This window comes from Garra rufa, chromosome 14, assembly GCF_049309525.1.
Source record: "Garra rufa chromosome 14, GarRuf1.0, whole genome shotgun sequence".
Taxonomy (NCBI): domain Eukaryota; kingdom Metazoa; phylum Chordata; class Actinopteri; order Cypriniformes; family Cyprinidae; genus Garra; species Garra rufa.
The window spans coordinates 11,187,327-11,201,895 of NC_133374.1; the positions used below are offsets into that span (position 1 = coordinate 11,187,327).

The 14,569-nt window shown below is 36.7% G+C and overlaps 1 protein-coding gene across 1 annotated transcript in view; it reads right to left on the reverse strand.

Moving 5' to 3' along the window:
• nyap2a (neuronal tyrosine-phosphorylated phosphoinositide-3-kinase adaptor 2a) overlaps window positions 1–14,569 on the reverse strand; it is a 40,195-nt gene that overhangs the window by 4,371 nt on the left and 21,255 nt on the right. The window contains exons 3-5 of the mRNA XM_073818495.1: window positions 9,491–10,666; window positions 1,103–1,249; window positions 922–1,028 (exon numbers count right to left, since the gene is read on the reverse strand). Coding sequence (XP_073674596.1) covers window positions 922–1,028; window positions 1,103–1,249; window positions 9,491–10,666 — 1,430 coding nt within the window. The remainder of the gene's footprint in view (window positions 1–921; window positions 1,029–1,102; window positions 1,250–9,490; window positions 10,667–14,569) is intronic.

Sequence of the window (14,569 nt, forward strand, 5' to 3'; positions counted from 1 at the left end):
GCCAAAAACCATATATTAGGACAACTTAATATAGGATATTAAGTAAAGAATATGTTCCATGAAGGTAGTTTGTAAATTTTCTACCATAAATGTATAAAAATGTAATTTTTGATTAGTAATATGCACTGCTAAGAACTTCATTTGGACAACTTTTAAGGCAATTTTCTCAATATTTAGATTTTTTTGCACCCTTAGATTCCAGACTTTCAAATAGTTGGATCAATGGAAAATGTATTTATTCAGCCTTCAGATTATGTATAAATCTCAATTTTACCAGTGCCAAAGTTCCAGGGAGTATTTTGGGGAAACTTGTCAATATTTAAATCAATTTTGTAAATAAATCATATGATGTACACTTTGGATTGTGGATCCTGCTTTCAGAATCAGTTTTTCCAGCTTCACGGCATTAACAGCTGTTTGATGTCTGTACATCTGAGGAGCCCGACCACAACGTCTGAAACATTGTGATAGAGACCGAACAGATTGAGGATGCTGCGGGTCGAGAGTAAAGCTGTCCGCCGCTGCTCTGAAGAGGTTCTCATTCAGATTCAGATCAGTTGAACCTTCTCTCAAGTGCTTAAACTGTCTGATACATAAAACCCTGATTGTGGATCTCTTGGCATAAACTCACAGAGGACAAATTAAATGTGAGAGCCTCTTCAGAGCATGATGGGAAGGCAGCCCTGATCTGGACCAAAGACAAACAACACACACATACGCGTCTACACAGACAGACAATGAGCACCGCGAGCCAAACGAAACACACGGCAGCGGAAGCAGCAGAGCAGAATAGGATATACACGCAGCCGTAGGGGCCAAAGGTCAAAGACATGACGGTATTTGCTGACAGACACGGAGACAGGAGCCGAACTCCACACGCATGCCATCTCTCGCTCATTCTGAGGAATAAGGGGGTTGTACCTGGAACGGGGTCCCGGCTTCGGAGGCGTGTCTTTGGGGCGTTCCCACAGGGGACGGGACTCCTGATGTGGATGCAGAGCGACCGAGTTTACACCCGGCTTTTGTTTCTAAAATGGAATGGAATAAGTTAAATACATGTCTAAAATTGACATCCTTATTTGTTTTTATGCATAGGACGGACCTCCAAGCATGGTGGTCGGGCTGATAGAGGAGCGGCCAAATCGAGTGGGCGTGGCTGATTGTCCTGTGGGCGTTTCCCAATCCTGTGATTTCGGAGAAGAGCTACGAAGAGCTCTGTCCTTGCTGTCACTTCTGCCTTTACTTTCACCTACAAGAAAGAAGAAGAGGTAGAGATTTTTACGAGAATTATTTTGCAGTTTCACATCCAGTCCTTTGAATTGTGATAGTTCTGAATGACTCTTATGAGCTGATTCTTTTTAGTGAATCAAACACATACAGTACAGCGCAACTGGTGCATTTCGACTCCAGAACAAATTATTCTTATGAGCCGATTCTCTTTTAGTGATTCATAAACATACAGTATAGCACAAGCAGTGTAGTCTGATTCCCGATTTAATGACTCTTACAAGTTGGTTCTTTTTAGCGAATCAAACACATACACTACAATGCAACCAGTGCAGCCTGAATCCTCATGAGGTGGTTCTTTATCGTGAATCATAAACATACAGTATGGCACAACCAGTGTAGTCTGATTTCTTAAATAATGACTCTTACTGTACAAATCGGTTATTTTTTATGAATCAAACACATACAGTACAGTGCAACCAGGGCAGTCTGACTCCTGAACAAATGATTCTTATGAGCTGATTCTTTTTAGTAAATCATAAACAAACAATATGGCACAACCATTGTAGTCTGATTCCCAAATGAATGACTCTTACAAGTCGGTTCTTTTTAGTGAATCAAACACATACAGGATGGTACAACCAGTGCAGAAGGATTCCTAAACAAATGATTCTTATGAGACTTTTTTTTTTTTTTTTAATGAATCATAAATATACAGTATCGGGCAACCAGTGCAGTCCGACTCCTGAACAAATTATTCTTATGAGCCGATTCTTTTTAGTGAATCATAAACGTACAGCATGGCACAATCAGTGCTCTCTGTTTTTATGAGAATGATTTTGCAGTTTCACATATGAGTGCTTTGATTTGTAATAGTGCTGCAGTACATATATTACCTCTAGGTGTCACAAAAGAGACAATGCAATTTAGTGTAGGATAACATTTGTCCAAAATATGCAGTATACAACAGTTCCATTTCCAGTGTGATAAATCAGAAGTAATATCATGGCAGTTTTTAAAAAAATGTTCTTTTTGATTTATTTGATCAGACTGCTAAAACATGTATGCACAATAAAATAAAAAATGTGTATATATATATATATATTATATATATATTGAATGAATAAATAAATAAATAAATAAATGAATAAATAGGTAAATAGTTTATATTAATGAAATATACTATATTAATACAGACACACTTAAATATCTGAGATAATAAACTTGTAATAAACTTGGTTAGTAAAGACGTTTTACATGTTTACCTATGCTCAAACTTGACATTTCTTTGTTTTTATCTTCCATTGCTTTATCTTTCATACAGTCAATCCCTTTATCTTTGTGTTTTTCATTCCATTCCTCTCTTAATCTCTCTCCCCTCACAGGGGATCCATTAGCAGTCACATTCATCACGTCTTTCACTGGCTCTGAAGACATTAGGGAAATTGCTTTACTAACAGATGAAAGCTTTTCAATTATTTCAGCTGGCAAGAGTATCTGAATGCGTGTCCGTATTGCCCATATAGACACTTATGGGCGTATGAATTGAAGGTGACATCAGCGTATGTCATCAGTGTGTATAAGTGTGTGTATAGTGACTGAAGCCTTATCCTAATAAAAGGCAGGACCCACTTCAGTTCATTTTAGTTCATGCAGCATTGCATCTAGGGTTGCGAAACAGAATTGCTCTATGCTGTTTCATAGCGTTTGCATCTTAAGTTTATTTTAGCACCTAATTCAGTACAGGATAGGTTCTTTTCTACATAAGCACAGTGTTTCTTTTTTTAGATTTGTGAACCGTAAAATGGTTGTGTTAAAGAAAGAAACTAGAAAACCAATTGACAATTTGTTCTGTTGAATCTGACTCTTATGAAACAGTTTTTTTTTTGGCTTCTTATGAGCCAATTCTTTTTAGTGAATCATAAACATACAGTATGGCACAACCAGTGTAGTCTGACTGCTGAACGAATTACACTTATGACCCGGTACTTTATAGTTTTTTTATGACAATGCAAAGTTAAAGATATTATGTTTTATGTATTTTGTCAGTAGCTTTATTTCTTTTTTGGCACAATTAATTTATGAACAAATATATGCTTTCCTTATAGTCCTCTGCTGAGGTTGGCAATGTTAGCTTATTTCGCATTCTGGTCTCACATTAGCTACTCGAAAACCTTATTTACTATACTTTATCTCTCTGGAAACACACACACACTAACACTCACACTGTTGTCTGGCCACGTCTGTTGAAATCCCATTAGTCTGTGGTGTCCTGCTCCATTAGTCTACATTTAATTAGTGTCCACTGTCATTAGCGTTGGGCGCTAATGCTAAGACTGCGACAAATTTATCATATTTACTTATTAACATGCACACAGTCAATGTCTGGATATAGTCTGGGTGTGTGTGTGAATGTGAGTCCATTAGCACAGGGAATTTTAGGTGTGTGTTGCCAGGACTGTATACTTGTCAGTGTTCACAGGGTCAGATTGTTCTACAAGGCTTCTCAGCAAACACCAGCCAATATATATATGCTCTCCTCATCCAGTTAGAGCGAAATGCAATGCCAAATACCTTTTGGCACTCAGAGGTAATGGACACAAACAACACCACTGAAACAAGGCTAAAAGGCACAGGAGGAGCCAAACAAGACACAGGTTGTAGTTTATCTCCAGGGTCAGTTCTTGTTTAGGGATCTAAAGATCAGCTGATTCCACCAAACCCCTTTTAGCAATCATTTGTTTATCATTACAACTAAGGGTTTTCTTATCTGAAGTGATTTGTTGCAATCAGGTACATAGAGGAATATGGAGGTCAGTTTCAGTCTCAGAATAAAAAATTTCAGAATTTCAGAATTTGCCAGGGGTATGAATCATTTCGGGCTTGACTGTATATAAGTATTTTGTTGCACTGGAGTCAGTTTGCCTCTGTTTAATGGCACATTCTTGGAAGATCAGAATTTCTTTTCAATCATATTCTCTGTTTTCAGCCTGACAGCAAACCTGATCTGCCATTATGTTCATGTTAACTCAGATCAGCTCTCTTGTGTCACAGCAGGGCACAATGTAAGCACTTCTGTGCCTCTAAATTATGCTAATATATGCCAACCTCAGAGCCATAATGATGAGGAAATATATTAAATGCGTAGGATCATTATTAGTATATGCTAATGTAACCTTAGAGTATGTGAAGTTACTCAGACACTTAATTTTAGAAACTATTAAGCACTTCGATGCTTCGGGAAAAGCACTATTAAATTTAAATACAGCTGCATACATTAAGGTGTAACAGGAGACTGCTGTCTGTTAAGTCATATTTAGAGCTATTTATGTGCACTGTAGGGCATAATAAAAACAAACTTATTTTACATTTAAATTTGGACCAATCCTAAAGACAGATTAATGCACAAACACCATCACGTGCCACTTGACACTGGCACGTGTTCAGACTCTGTATGTCTTTCTGGCGCCGAATGGTGTCGTGCTGAGTTGTAGTAGAATTCCCTAACAGGATTTGGACTAGGACAACTGCCCTGAACAGGAAGAGCTCAGTCATTGATTGTTTTATCCCTAAATGGATAGATCTGAAAATACCCATTTACAGCCCAAGTGTGAAGTTTTGGCAGCTTTCAACATGGGATCTTTAGAGACAAAGAAAGAAGATTTATTTAATAAATGACACCCCAAGCCCGTTTCCATCACTGAATAAAAAAAAAAAAATGTAACTTGTGACATTTATCTCACAGTTCTGCCTTTTTTTCCTCAGAATTGCATAATATAAATAAATTTGCAAAGAAAAAAATTTGAATTGCGAGTTTAAAAATAAAGTCAGTCAACACAAACTTCTGAGTTATTAAGTCAGAATTGTGAAATAAACTCGCAATACTGAGAACATGGTCTTTTTTTTAATTGGACTCAATTGCGAGTTTATATTTTACAATTCTGAGAAACAAAACCACAATTGCAAGTTATAAGTTAATTGCGAGATATGAACACATAATTGCAAAAAATAAAGTCAGAATTGCGAGATATAAATTCCGACTTTATAACTTGCATTTGTAAATTTATACATCGCAATACTGACTTAATTTCTCAGAAATGCAAGTTTATATCTCGCAATTCTGACTTTATTACTTCCAATTGTGGGTTTATATCTCACAATGCTGAGAAAAAAGTCAGAAATGTGAGTGTTTATCACAATTGTGAGAAAAAAGACATTACAAGTGCAAGATGCTGTTGCGAGACAAAAAGTCAGAATTGCAAGTTTATATCTCACAATTCTAACTTGATAACTTGCATTTGCGAGTTTATGTCATACATTTGTGAGAAAAAAGTCAGAATTGCAAGTTTATCCCGCAATTCTGATTTTATATCTTAAATTTGCGAGTTTATATCACGCAGTTCTGGGAAAAAAAGAATTGCGAGATATAAACTCGCAATTGCAAGAAAAAAAGCTATTATAGCTCACAATTCTGACTTAATTTCTCAAAAATGCAAGTTTAAAACTCGCAGTTCTGACAATTCAGACTAAACTCGCAATTGCAAGAAAAAAAGTCAGAATTAAGAGATCAGAATTGTGAGTTTATATCTTGCAATTCTTACTTTATAACTCTAAATTGTTTATATCACACAATTGTGAGTAAAAAGTCAGAATAGTGAGTTTATATCACAAAATTCTGAGAAAAAAATGTCAGAATTGTAAGATAAAAAGTCGCAATACTTTTTTTTTTTATTCAGTGGTGGAAACGGGCTTCCATACCATACAGCACAACAATCTGTAATATCAAAATAATCTGATTATTTGAAAGTTTTCAATTTGGGAATAATAAAAAAATATTTCTTTACAACCAAATCAGCATGTTAAGATGATTTCTGAAAGATTATGTGACACTGAAGACTCTAATGGCTTCTGAAAATTGAACATTACTGTTTTCCAAGGTTACACATATGCAAGGTTTTTAGCTCACTTATAGTGCTGAATCTGAATATATCAGAAATGGATGGGTGAACTCTGATCTTCATCTCACATGTGGTCACAGCCATGTATCTTAGCAGACTGATGTTGAGCTGTAAATGAGAATGAGATTCTGGTGTGTTTTGGATTACTGTGACAGTTTTTTCACTATCTCTGCCTTTTCTCTCTCTCTGTGTGTCAGGCAAACACACACACACACACACACACACACACACACACGCACACACACATACTAATGCCAGCAGCCTGTTAATCTCACACACCTCCACACTCTGTCAGGCACGAAGCCCAAGTCACAGATCCGTGGAAGACATACTGACAGTGTGTCTCTGCTGGACTGGCTAGCGTAAAATTGACTGTGATGGACAGACCGACCTGCTTCGGTGTGTGTGCGTGTGTTTGTATACCTGTGTGGAGTATATATGCTTTATTATATTAAGGTGTGTTGAGGTTTGGCTTCTTATAAAGGTAAGTAAAAGAATAGCAATTGTGTGTGTATGTGTGTGTGTGTGTGTGTGTGTGTGTGTGTGTGTGTGAGAGTTCAACATGATAGCCTTGACTTGTTAATCTAAAGTGTTTCAGAATGAATCCATTACGATTTAAATCAAGATTTGAAAAGCTCATGAGGAAGGCATTCAACAACCCTCGCATCGCAACAATCAAGCGACCTTCACATTCAACAGTGAGTTTGATGTGAAGAGACTCTGTTGGGGTGGGAGAATCTAGGTCATTTTATTGCTCTCTCTGCCCCGCACACGATAAGCATGTTCAACGGTCTGTGCGTAGGTTGATCGCTCAATTTTTAATCTGTGAACCGGCTCAAACACACACTAGCACACAGACACACCTGGGGTGATGGAAGTGGACCGTGGAAATAGGACATGAAAGCCATCTCTCCTCCACACACAGGAAAAAATAACAGTCTGGAAAAAAAAAGTCCTTAGCTGCAGCTCTCAAGACGATTACGCACGCTCTTTAAACCCAATCAGGTTTTGCTGTATGAGACAACATCCCTCACTTTGAAGTTGTAACAGAGACGGCTACCAATCGCCCCCAGATATCTCAGTTAACCCTTCAATTTTCAGTTTGTGGATCTAATTAATTAAAAGCCTTTGTACATTTTCTAGATTGCTTATTTTCTGCTTGCATTGAAATTAATAGGCGGATTTTCTGATTTTCTGATTTTCTCAGTTAAATTACTGAAATCTATGGAACATTTTGGACATATACCAGACAGTATTTGTGGCTTAAATTAACAATTTAAAGAGAACCTAGGATATCAAGACTTGTATGGCTTAATAGAACATTAAACATTCAAATTATGTCTCTTACTGAAATATGTAGTAGAAACTATGGGGGGCGCCATTATTTCAGCAACTTCAAATGGTTGCACTCGGTGAGCTACTGGCACTACCTGTCGCCACATTGTGCGGCTTTTGGTTGTATTTTCAGTCGAAGGGCATCAGGAAAAGCAATACAAGTCGCTGCTTTCCTAGCAATAAGAAGAGGAGAAAAGAATATTAAGATGCCTGTGAATGAACGCCTTTGTTCTCTCCACTTTAGCCCTGATGCCTCTGTGGATTTTAGTTGACCACAGCTACTGAAAGAGCTTACTGTAGGCAGAGAAAAGAAACACTAGATGCCATCCTGGCAGGATGTAATAATGTCAACTCCTATCATGAAGCCACAGCCACTGAAGGAGTTTTTCAGCATGGATTTCATTTTATATATCTAGGGGCGTTTAGACACCTTGAGGATAAATCTGTGGTACTGCATTTGGTTTGAGCCTATGCTTATATACATTGCCACCTGTAAGCTCTTTCAGTAGTTGGTGTAGGATCTCAGCGCGAATCAGACAATTCAGGCGATTCAGTTAGAAGTTTTGAAACACTTCTATAGACCCAAATTCCACAAGAGACCCAGCATGACAAGACTCCTGTCGTAAAATTTGTCATTTGACACCCTGGCGCCAGCCAGCTTGAAGCAAACCTAACCAACTAGGAACTTGCAACATTAACACAAAAGGACACTTGTTGACATCCCAAGGAAGGAGATTGTCAAATTTGGGGCAAGTAACCAAGATTAAAGAGATGCACATCATGGACATCACGTGAGGACAATCAGAGATTTTGGTTGGTACGCTCCCCCACCCAGGACAGGACACTGAAATTCCTTCTACGCCCTTTTGACCTTTTTGACTCCTCACAGAACACATCCTTACGTTCACAGTATGGCACAGGAAACTGCCTTTTCACACATACACCCAAAGTGATGCTAAAAGGGACTCATGAGCAACTCATCATTTCTATGCACAACTAATGAAACATTTATGTAACCCACACATTTGCCTATTATGGTTTAATCACTTATTGTGTATGTCCTTTTTAATAACTATTGAATAGCTTAATGGTTTATATTGGTGTTTGGTATGCCTGAGCTCGAAATTGCATTCTCGAAATGTTTCTGTAATTCAATTCTTTGTAAAATGTATTATAGTCTTGTTATAGGTATCACGTCCAAATTTGACTCTGCAAAGAGCGGGAAATTGGGACCACGGGACTGATCAGATAACATTGTGATTTATGGTTCATGGGAGGCGAGCCACTAATGTAAACCCTTCACTTCATTCTTGTTCCAAGGGGGACTCGAACCCGGGTCGCTGGCATGGGAGGGGGGCACACTAACAAGGACTGCAGCCACTACGTCCGTTGCTAGTGTGCCTCTTGAGATCAGGGGAGTGAGGTTTACCTGCACCTGGGTTCTAACCGCCCCACCTCGTTCTTGTTCTGAGGGGGACTCAAACCCAGGTCACCAGCATAGGAGGCAGGTGCACAAAACTAAGGCTAAGGATGCAGCCACTAGTGTCCATTGCTAGTACGCCTCTTAAGATCAGGGGAGGGAGGTTTACCTGCACAGCACTCTACCCGCTGGCCTTCATCACACTCATGCCCCTAAACCTTACTCCCATCCAGGTCATGGCACCAATGTGGACCCCCCAGGACCCCCCAGGTCCTAACAACCCCACATCATTCTTGTTCCAAGGGAGATTTGAACATTGGTGGCTGGTATGGGAGGTGGGCACTGCACTGCAGGGTTTACCTGCACTGCACCTACCCACTGGCCTCCGTTACACCCGTAGCTCATCAAGTGAAACCATTTAACATCCCCTATAGTCCAAAATATGTATAAAACAATGTAACTTTTTTAGAATAACTCTTTCATGGGTTTTCTACTACCTATTTTAGTAAAAGACATCATTTACCCAATGCCTTATGACATTTCCACTCACCATCCGCTGACTCCTTACTCTTGCGGCTCCCAGAACCTTTCTTCAACATGTTACGTCCAGAAGAGAACAAGTTGCTGAGCTCATCCAAAGGACTGGTTGGTGTACGACAGCCTCGACCTCCCGACCCTGAGCTTGAGCCCGACGCAGTCGAGACGTTTTGCATGGAACCTCCGTGCACGCTGGAGGAATTCGAGAGGCGTCCGCTTTCACGAGATCCATGTGGAACTCCAGACGCACTGCGAGGAATGGTCCCGGTCATGAGCGCGTCGTACGGGGGTGGGCGCTTTAGGGTGAGCGGAGTTAGTGCGCGACCCATACTGACAGGGGATGGGCAGGCGGAGTGGCTCCTTGGGTAACCATGTGCCGAAGACGATCCCCCGCTTTTATACAGCGCAGACGGCAGAGGAGGAGCGGATGACCGTCCTGATGCTGTGATTGTTTGTTGCTCCTTAGTCTCTGCTGACTTCTTATGGTGGTGATGATGATGGTGGTGGTGGTGTTTACCAGACACCTGCTGCGCCTCCAGCGGCGGTCCAGGTTCGGAGCTAGTTGGGGATGCACCAGGTTTCACATATCCGACGTTATCCAACATGGGAAGTTTGGTGACTTCCAGTGGAGTAAGAGGGGATTCATCAGAGTTGGGGGAACATTGGGCTGGTGCAGGCGGGAATACTAATAGAGGAGGTCGATGGGAAAGCAGATTCGGGAACGGAGCGGGAATGTCACACAGCGAACCACGTGGAGTGGTGGGTCGTGTAAGTTCGACTTCCGGCACCAAACCCGTGGGACACTGCTCCCATCGTGACTGCGCGTGGTCTAAAGATGAAGGTAAATCATCATAGGCGGGATATTTCATCTCCTCATACACACTTTCACCTTGGTCGTCTTCTTCGTCGCCATTGGCTCCGGCAATTCGACTGAAGTCCCGTAAGATGTTCCCCACCATCTCTATATAAACAGGCTCCGCCTCGTCATCAGTGTCAGGGGCGGGGCTTTGATTCTGAGATGCCGACTTCTTTTTGTGTTGCCGCGGCAGGGATGCGGACTTAGCCTTGCTGCCGTGGTTTTGGATGTAGGACTCATCAAAGGATGTGCTGAGCTGGGTGTTGGGGTCGCGTTTGGGTTTGGGTGGAGGCATGCGACGGTACTCCTCACTGCAGGGGCGGGATTTAGATGCTGTGGGTGAGAGAATGGAAATGTTTAGGAATACTGATTCTTAGCATTTCTTTTAGCACTGTATGGAATTCACCAGTACATAGCAGTACAATATTCTAAGGTGCTAGCAGAGTGTCGTGGCAGGAAATATTAGCACTGCTAAGGCTTACCAGAAGGGTAGCCCAGTCAGCATGTATTATTACTGTCATTGCTAACCCACAAAGCCGTATGGGGCTGCGCAGGGCCATTACGGGTCTATTGTGCATGCGATGGTCTTTGATGCTTCACGTTTTATTCGTTCTGCTCGCATCACGTCCCACCACCGGCCTCTCAGTACAGTCACTAATCCTGAATGTGTGCGGTTATGAAGTAAGTTAATAGGCTTCTCCAAGGACTTTTTAGTGAGAATAGAGTTTAACAGTCTGCTTGAGACAGGATTAATTATACACAGTTGAGCTACCAGTGCTGAGAAACGAGGAAAGCAGGCCACGCTCGGTGTGTGTGCAGCTGTGTTCTCATTTACAGGGTCCTTATGTACTGAGTAGGGCATATCAGTAGAAGTTTTTTTTTTTAGTACAACAAAAACTTATTTTTTATACATTTATTTTTTATATACTGTATATATTTAAAATAAATAAATATAAATTAATTTATGTAAACAAACAACAAAAGTTGATTATTTAATATAGATATTATTATTATATTATGTATATATTATATATTATACATTAAATTACATTGTATTATATTTTATATTATATTTAGATATTAAACACTATTTAAATATAAAATAAATTTAAATAAACAAATAAATACATATACAATATAATATCTATATTATAAACAATTAAATTTAATATTGTTAATTATTTAATATAGATATTATTATTGTTGTTATTACTAATATGCATAAAATTACTTTTTTTGTATTTTTATATTTTATTTAAATATTTAACATTATTTAATAAAAAATATGATCAATTAATTTATACACACATGCATTTCTATATGATATACAATATACAATTAAATATACAATTAAATATTATTATTACACATTAAGTGACATTACATTTTATATTTTATTTAGATATTAAACATTATTTAAATATAAATTAAATTAAAAACATACAATTCTGTATTATACACAATACATATTATATTATATATATTTTTATATATACTGTATAAATATGTATAATTATAATAAATAAATATAAATGAACATGTATATAAACAAACACCAAAAGTTGATTATTTAATATATTATTTTTATTATTATTATTATTATTATTATTATTATCATCATTATTATTATTGGTATTATTATTATTATACATTAAATTACATTTTATTATATTTGTATTTTTTATTTAGATATTAAGCATTATTTCAATAAAAAAATAAATATTTTTTTATTAAAAAATATTTATTTATTTATTTATTATTATACATGCACACACATATACAGTTCTATATGATATACAATATACAATATAAAATTAAATATTAAATATTATTACTATGTATTCTTACATTTTATTTTATATTTTATTTAGATATTAAATATTGCTTAAATAAAATACTAAATATTCTAAATTAATTTAAACACACATGCATATAATTCTATACTATATACAGTATACAATAACATATTATTATTATTAATATAAATGTATGATATTTAGAATCTATATTTAGATAAATGGCTGTTCTAGTGTTTAATATGAAAATAAATGTGGTTTATTTATGATATGTATGTGTAATATTGACATAGTCTTGATAAATTTCCTTTCCACTTCTGGTGAAATGATATACACAGATACATACTTATTCCTTATTCCGAATACCCTAAGAAGTTCACTTCATTTTGGGCAATTGGAACATACCCTGAGTGCATTAGTGCCAGTAACTGGTGATGTCAGCTAGAGATGCTAGGCTTTGTGGGAAGAGTTCATAGAATAATCAAACAGGCGTTTTCCCACACACACTGGAGGGTGGAGAGAAAGAACCAGAGTAGAGAAAACTAGGTCATTTTAACTTCATGAATGAATTTCATCCTGACTAATCATCTCAGCGGAAAGCGACTGTTTCAATTTCTTTTCCGCCCTCCCCCTCTTGTTTACTCACTCGCTCATTCTCTATCTTTCCGTCATTTCTCAGCTGGGCTCAGTGAAGGGCAACTTGACTGACCTGTTTCTTCCAGCAACGGCACGGCAGTGTGTGTGTATGTATATGTGTCTATTAGTGTGTCTCTTGCCAACAGCAAGTGCAAGTAATAGTTAATGGGGCAGCATGGGATGTATGCTAATTTGTAATCCCCTGTAAAGCTGGCTGAAGCTATAATTACGTCATTCTCTAGAGACTCTAGATCCCTGTGTGTGTGGATGGGTTTATATTATGTAAAGGACATGACAGGGGTTTATATCAGCTTTGTGGTGGAACTCTGTGATACACAGATGAAAAGTCAGCCAGAATGACAAAATGATTTCACTTATCATTCAGAAAAAGCTCAGAGAGAGATCACAGCACCTCACCCAAGTGACAGAACGAGGACAGTGACTTGCATACTCTCAGCAATTTTACGCACATACACCTTGTAAGAACCTCCCATATACTTCTATTATTTATAAATGTAGTTGATTATAATTATGGCTCCCTAAACCCAAATGGGTATTCACACTGAAGAATGAAATATAAAGACTGTAAAATAAAATAAATAAATAAAAAAGCAGGGAAATGTTTGTAAATGGAAAATACTTTGGCATGTAAGCTCAAAAAATGAAGCTTGCACATTTAATTGTAGAAAATGTTATACAAAATGTTTTTATTCATAGGCCAAAAAATAAAAATAATTAAATAACAATAAAAAACTGATAAAAAATACAACATGCTCGGTGCAAAGACAAATGTCAAAAAGTATATATATATATATATATATATATATATATATATATATACTTAAATATTAAAAATATAATTATATATTATATTATTTATTTAAAAAATGTAAATGTTTAAATGTTTAAATATTTGTATATTTCTGAGAAAAAATTTATTAGAAATAGAAAGTCACGTTTTATATACGTTTTTTGAAATAAAAACGTCACAAATGTGATAAACAAGTTAAAAATATATATACATTTTTTTTATTAAGCAATTCTGAGGTAAAAAAAAAAAAATATATATATATATATATAATTATGAGAAATTCATATGTATAATGAATACAATCAATATAATTGTAAGATATGAAGTGATATTGTAAAATATAAATATAAGTACACACTACAAGTCAAAAGTTTTTGAACAGTAAGATTTTTAGTCTCTTCTGGTCAACAAGCCTGCATTTATTTGACCCAAAATACATCGAAAGCAGTAATATTGTGAAATATTTTTACTATTTAAAATAACTGCTTTCTATTTGAATATATTTTAAAATATAATTTATTCCTGTGATCAAAGCTGATTTTTCATTATCATTACTCCAGTCTTCAGTGTCACATGATCCTTTAGAAATAATTCTAATATGCTGAATTTAAAACAGTTGAGTAAATTTTTTCTGGACTCTTTGATGAATAGAATGATCCAAAGATCAGCATTTATCTGAAATAAAAAGATTTTTTAACATTATACTCTATACACATTTCAAAAGCTTGGAGTCAGGTTTTTTTTTTTGTAAAGAAATTATAGAAATTAATACTTTTATTTAGCAAGGATGCTTTAAATTGATCAAAGGTGATGATAAAGACATTTATAATGTTACAAACATTATCTGTTTCAGATAAATGCTGTTTTTCTGAACTTTCTATTCATCAAAAAAACCTGGAAAAAAAAATCTACTTAGCTGTTTTCAACATAATAATAATAATGATAAATGTTTTTTGAGCAGCAAATCAGAATATTAGAATGATTTAGAAAGGA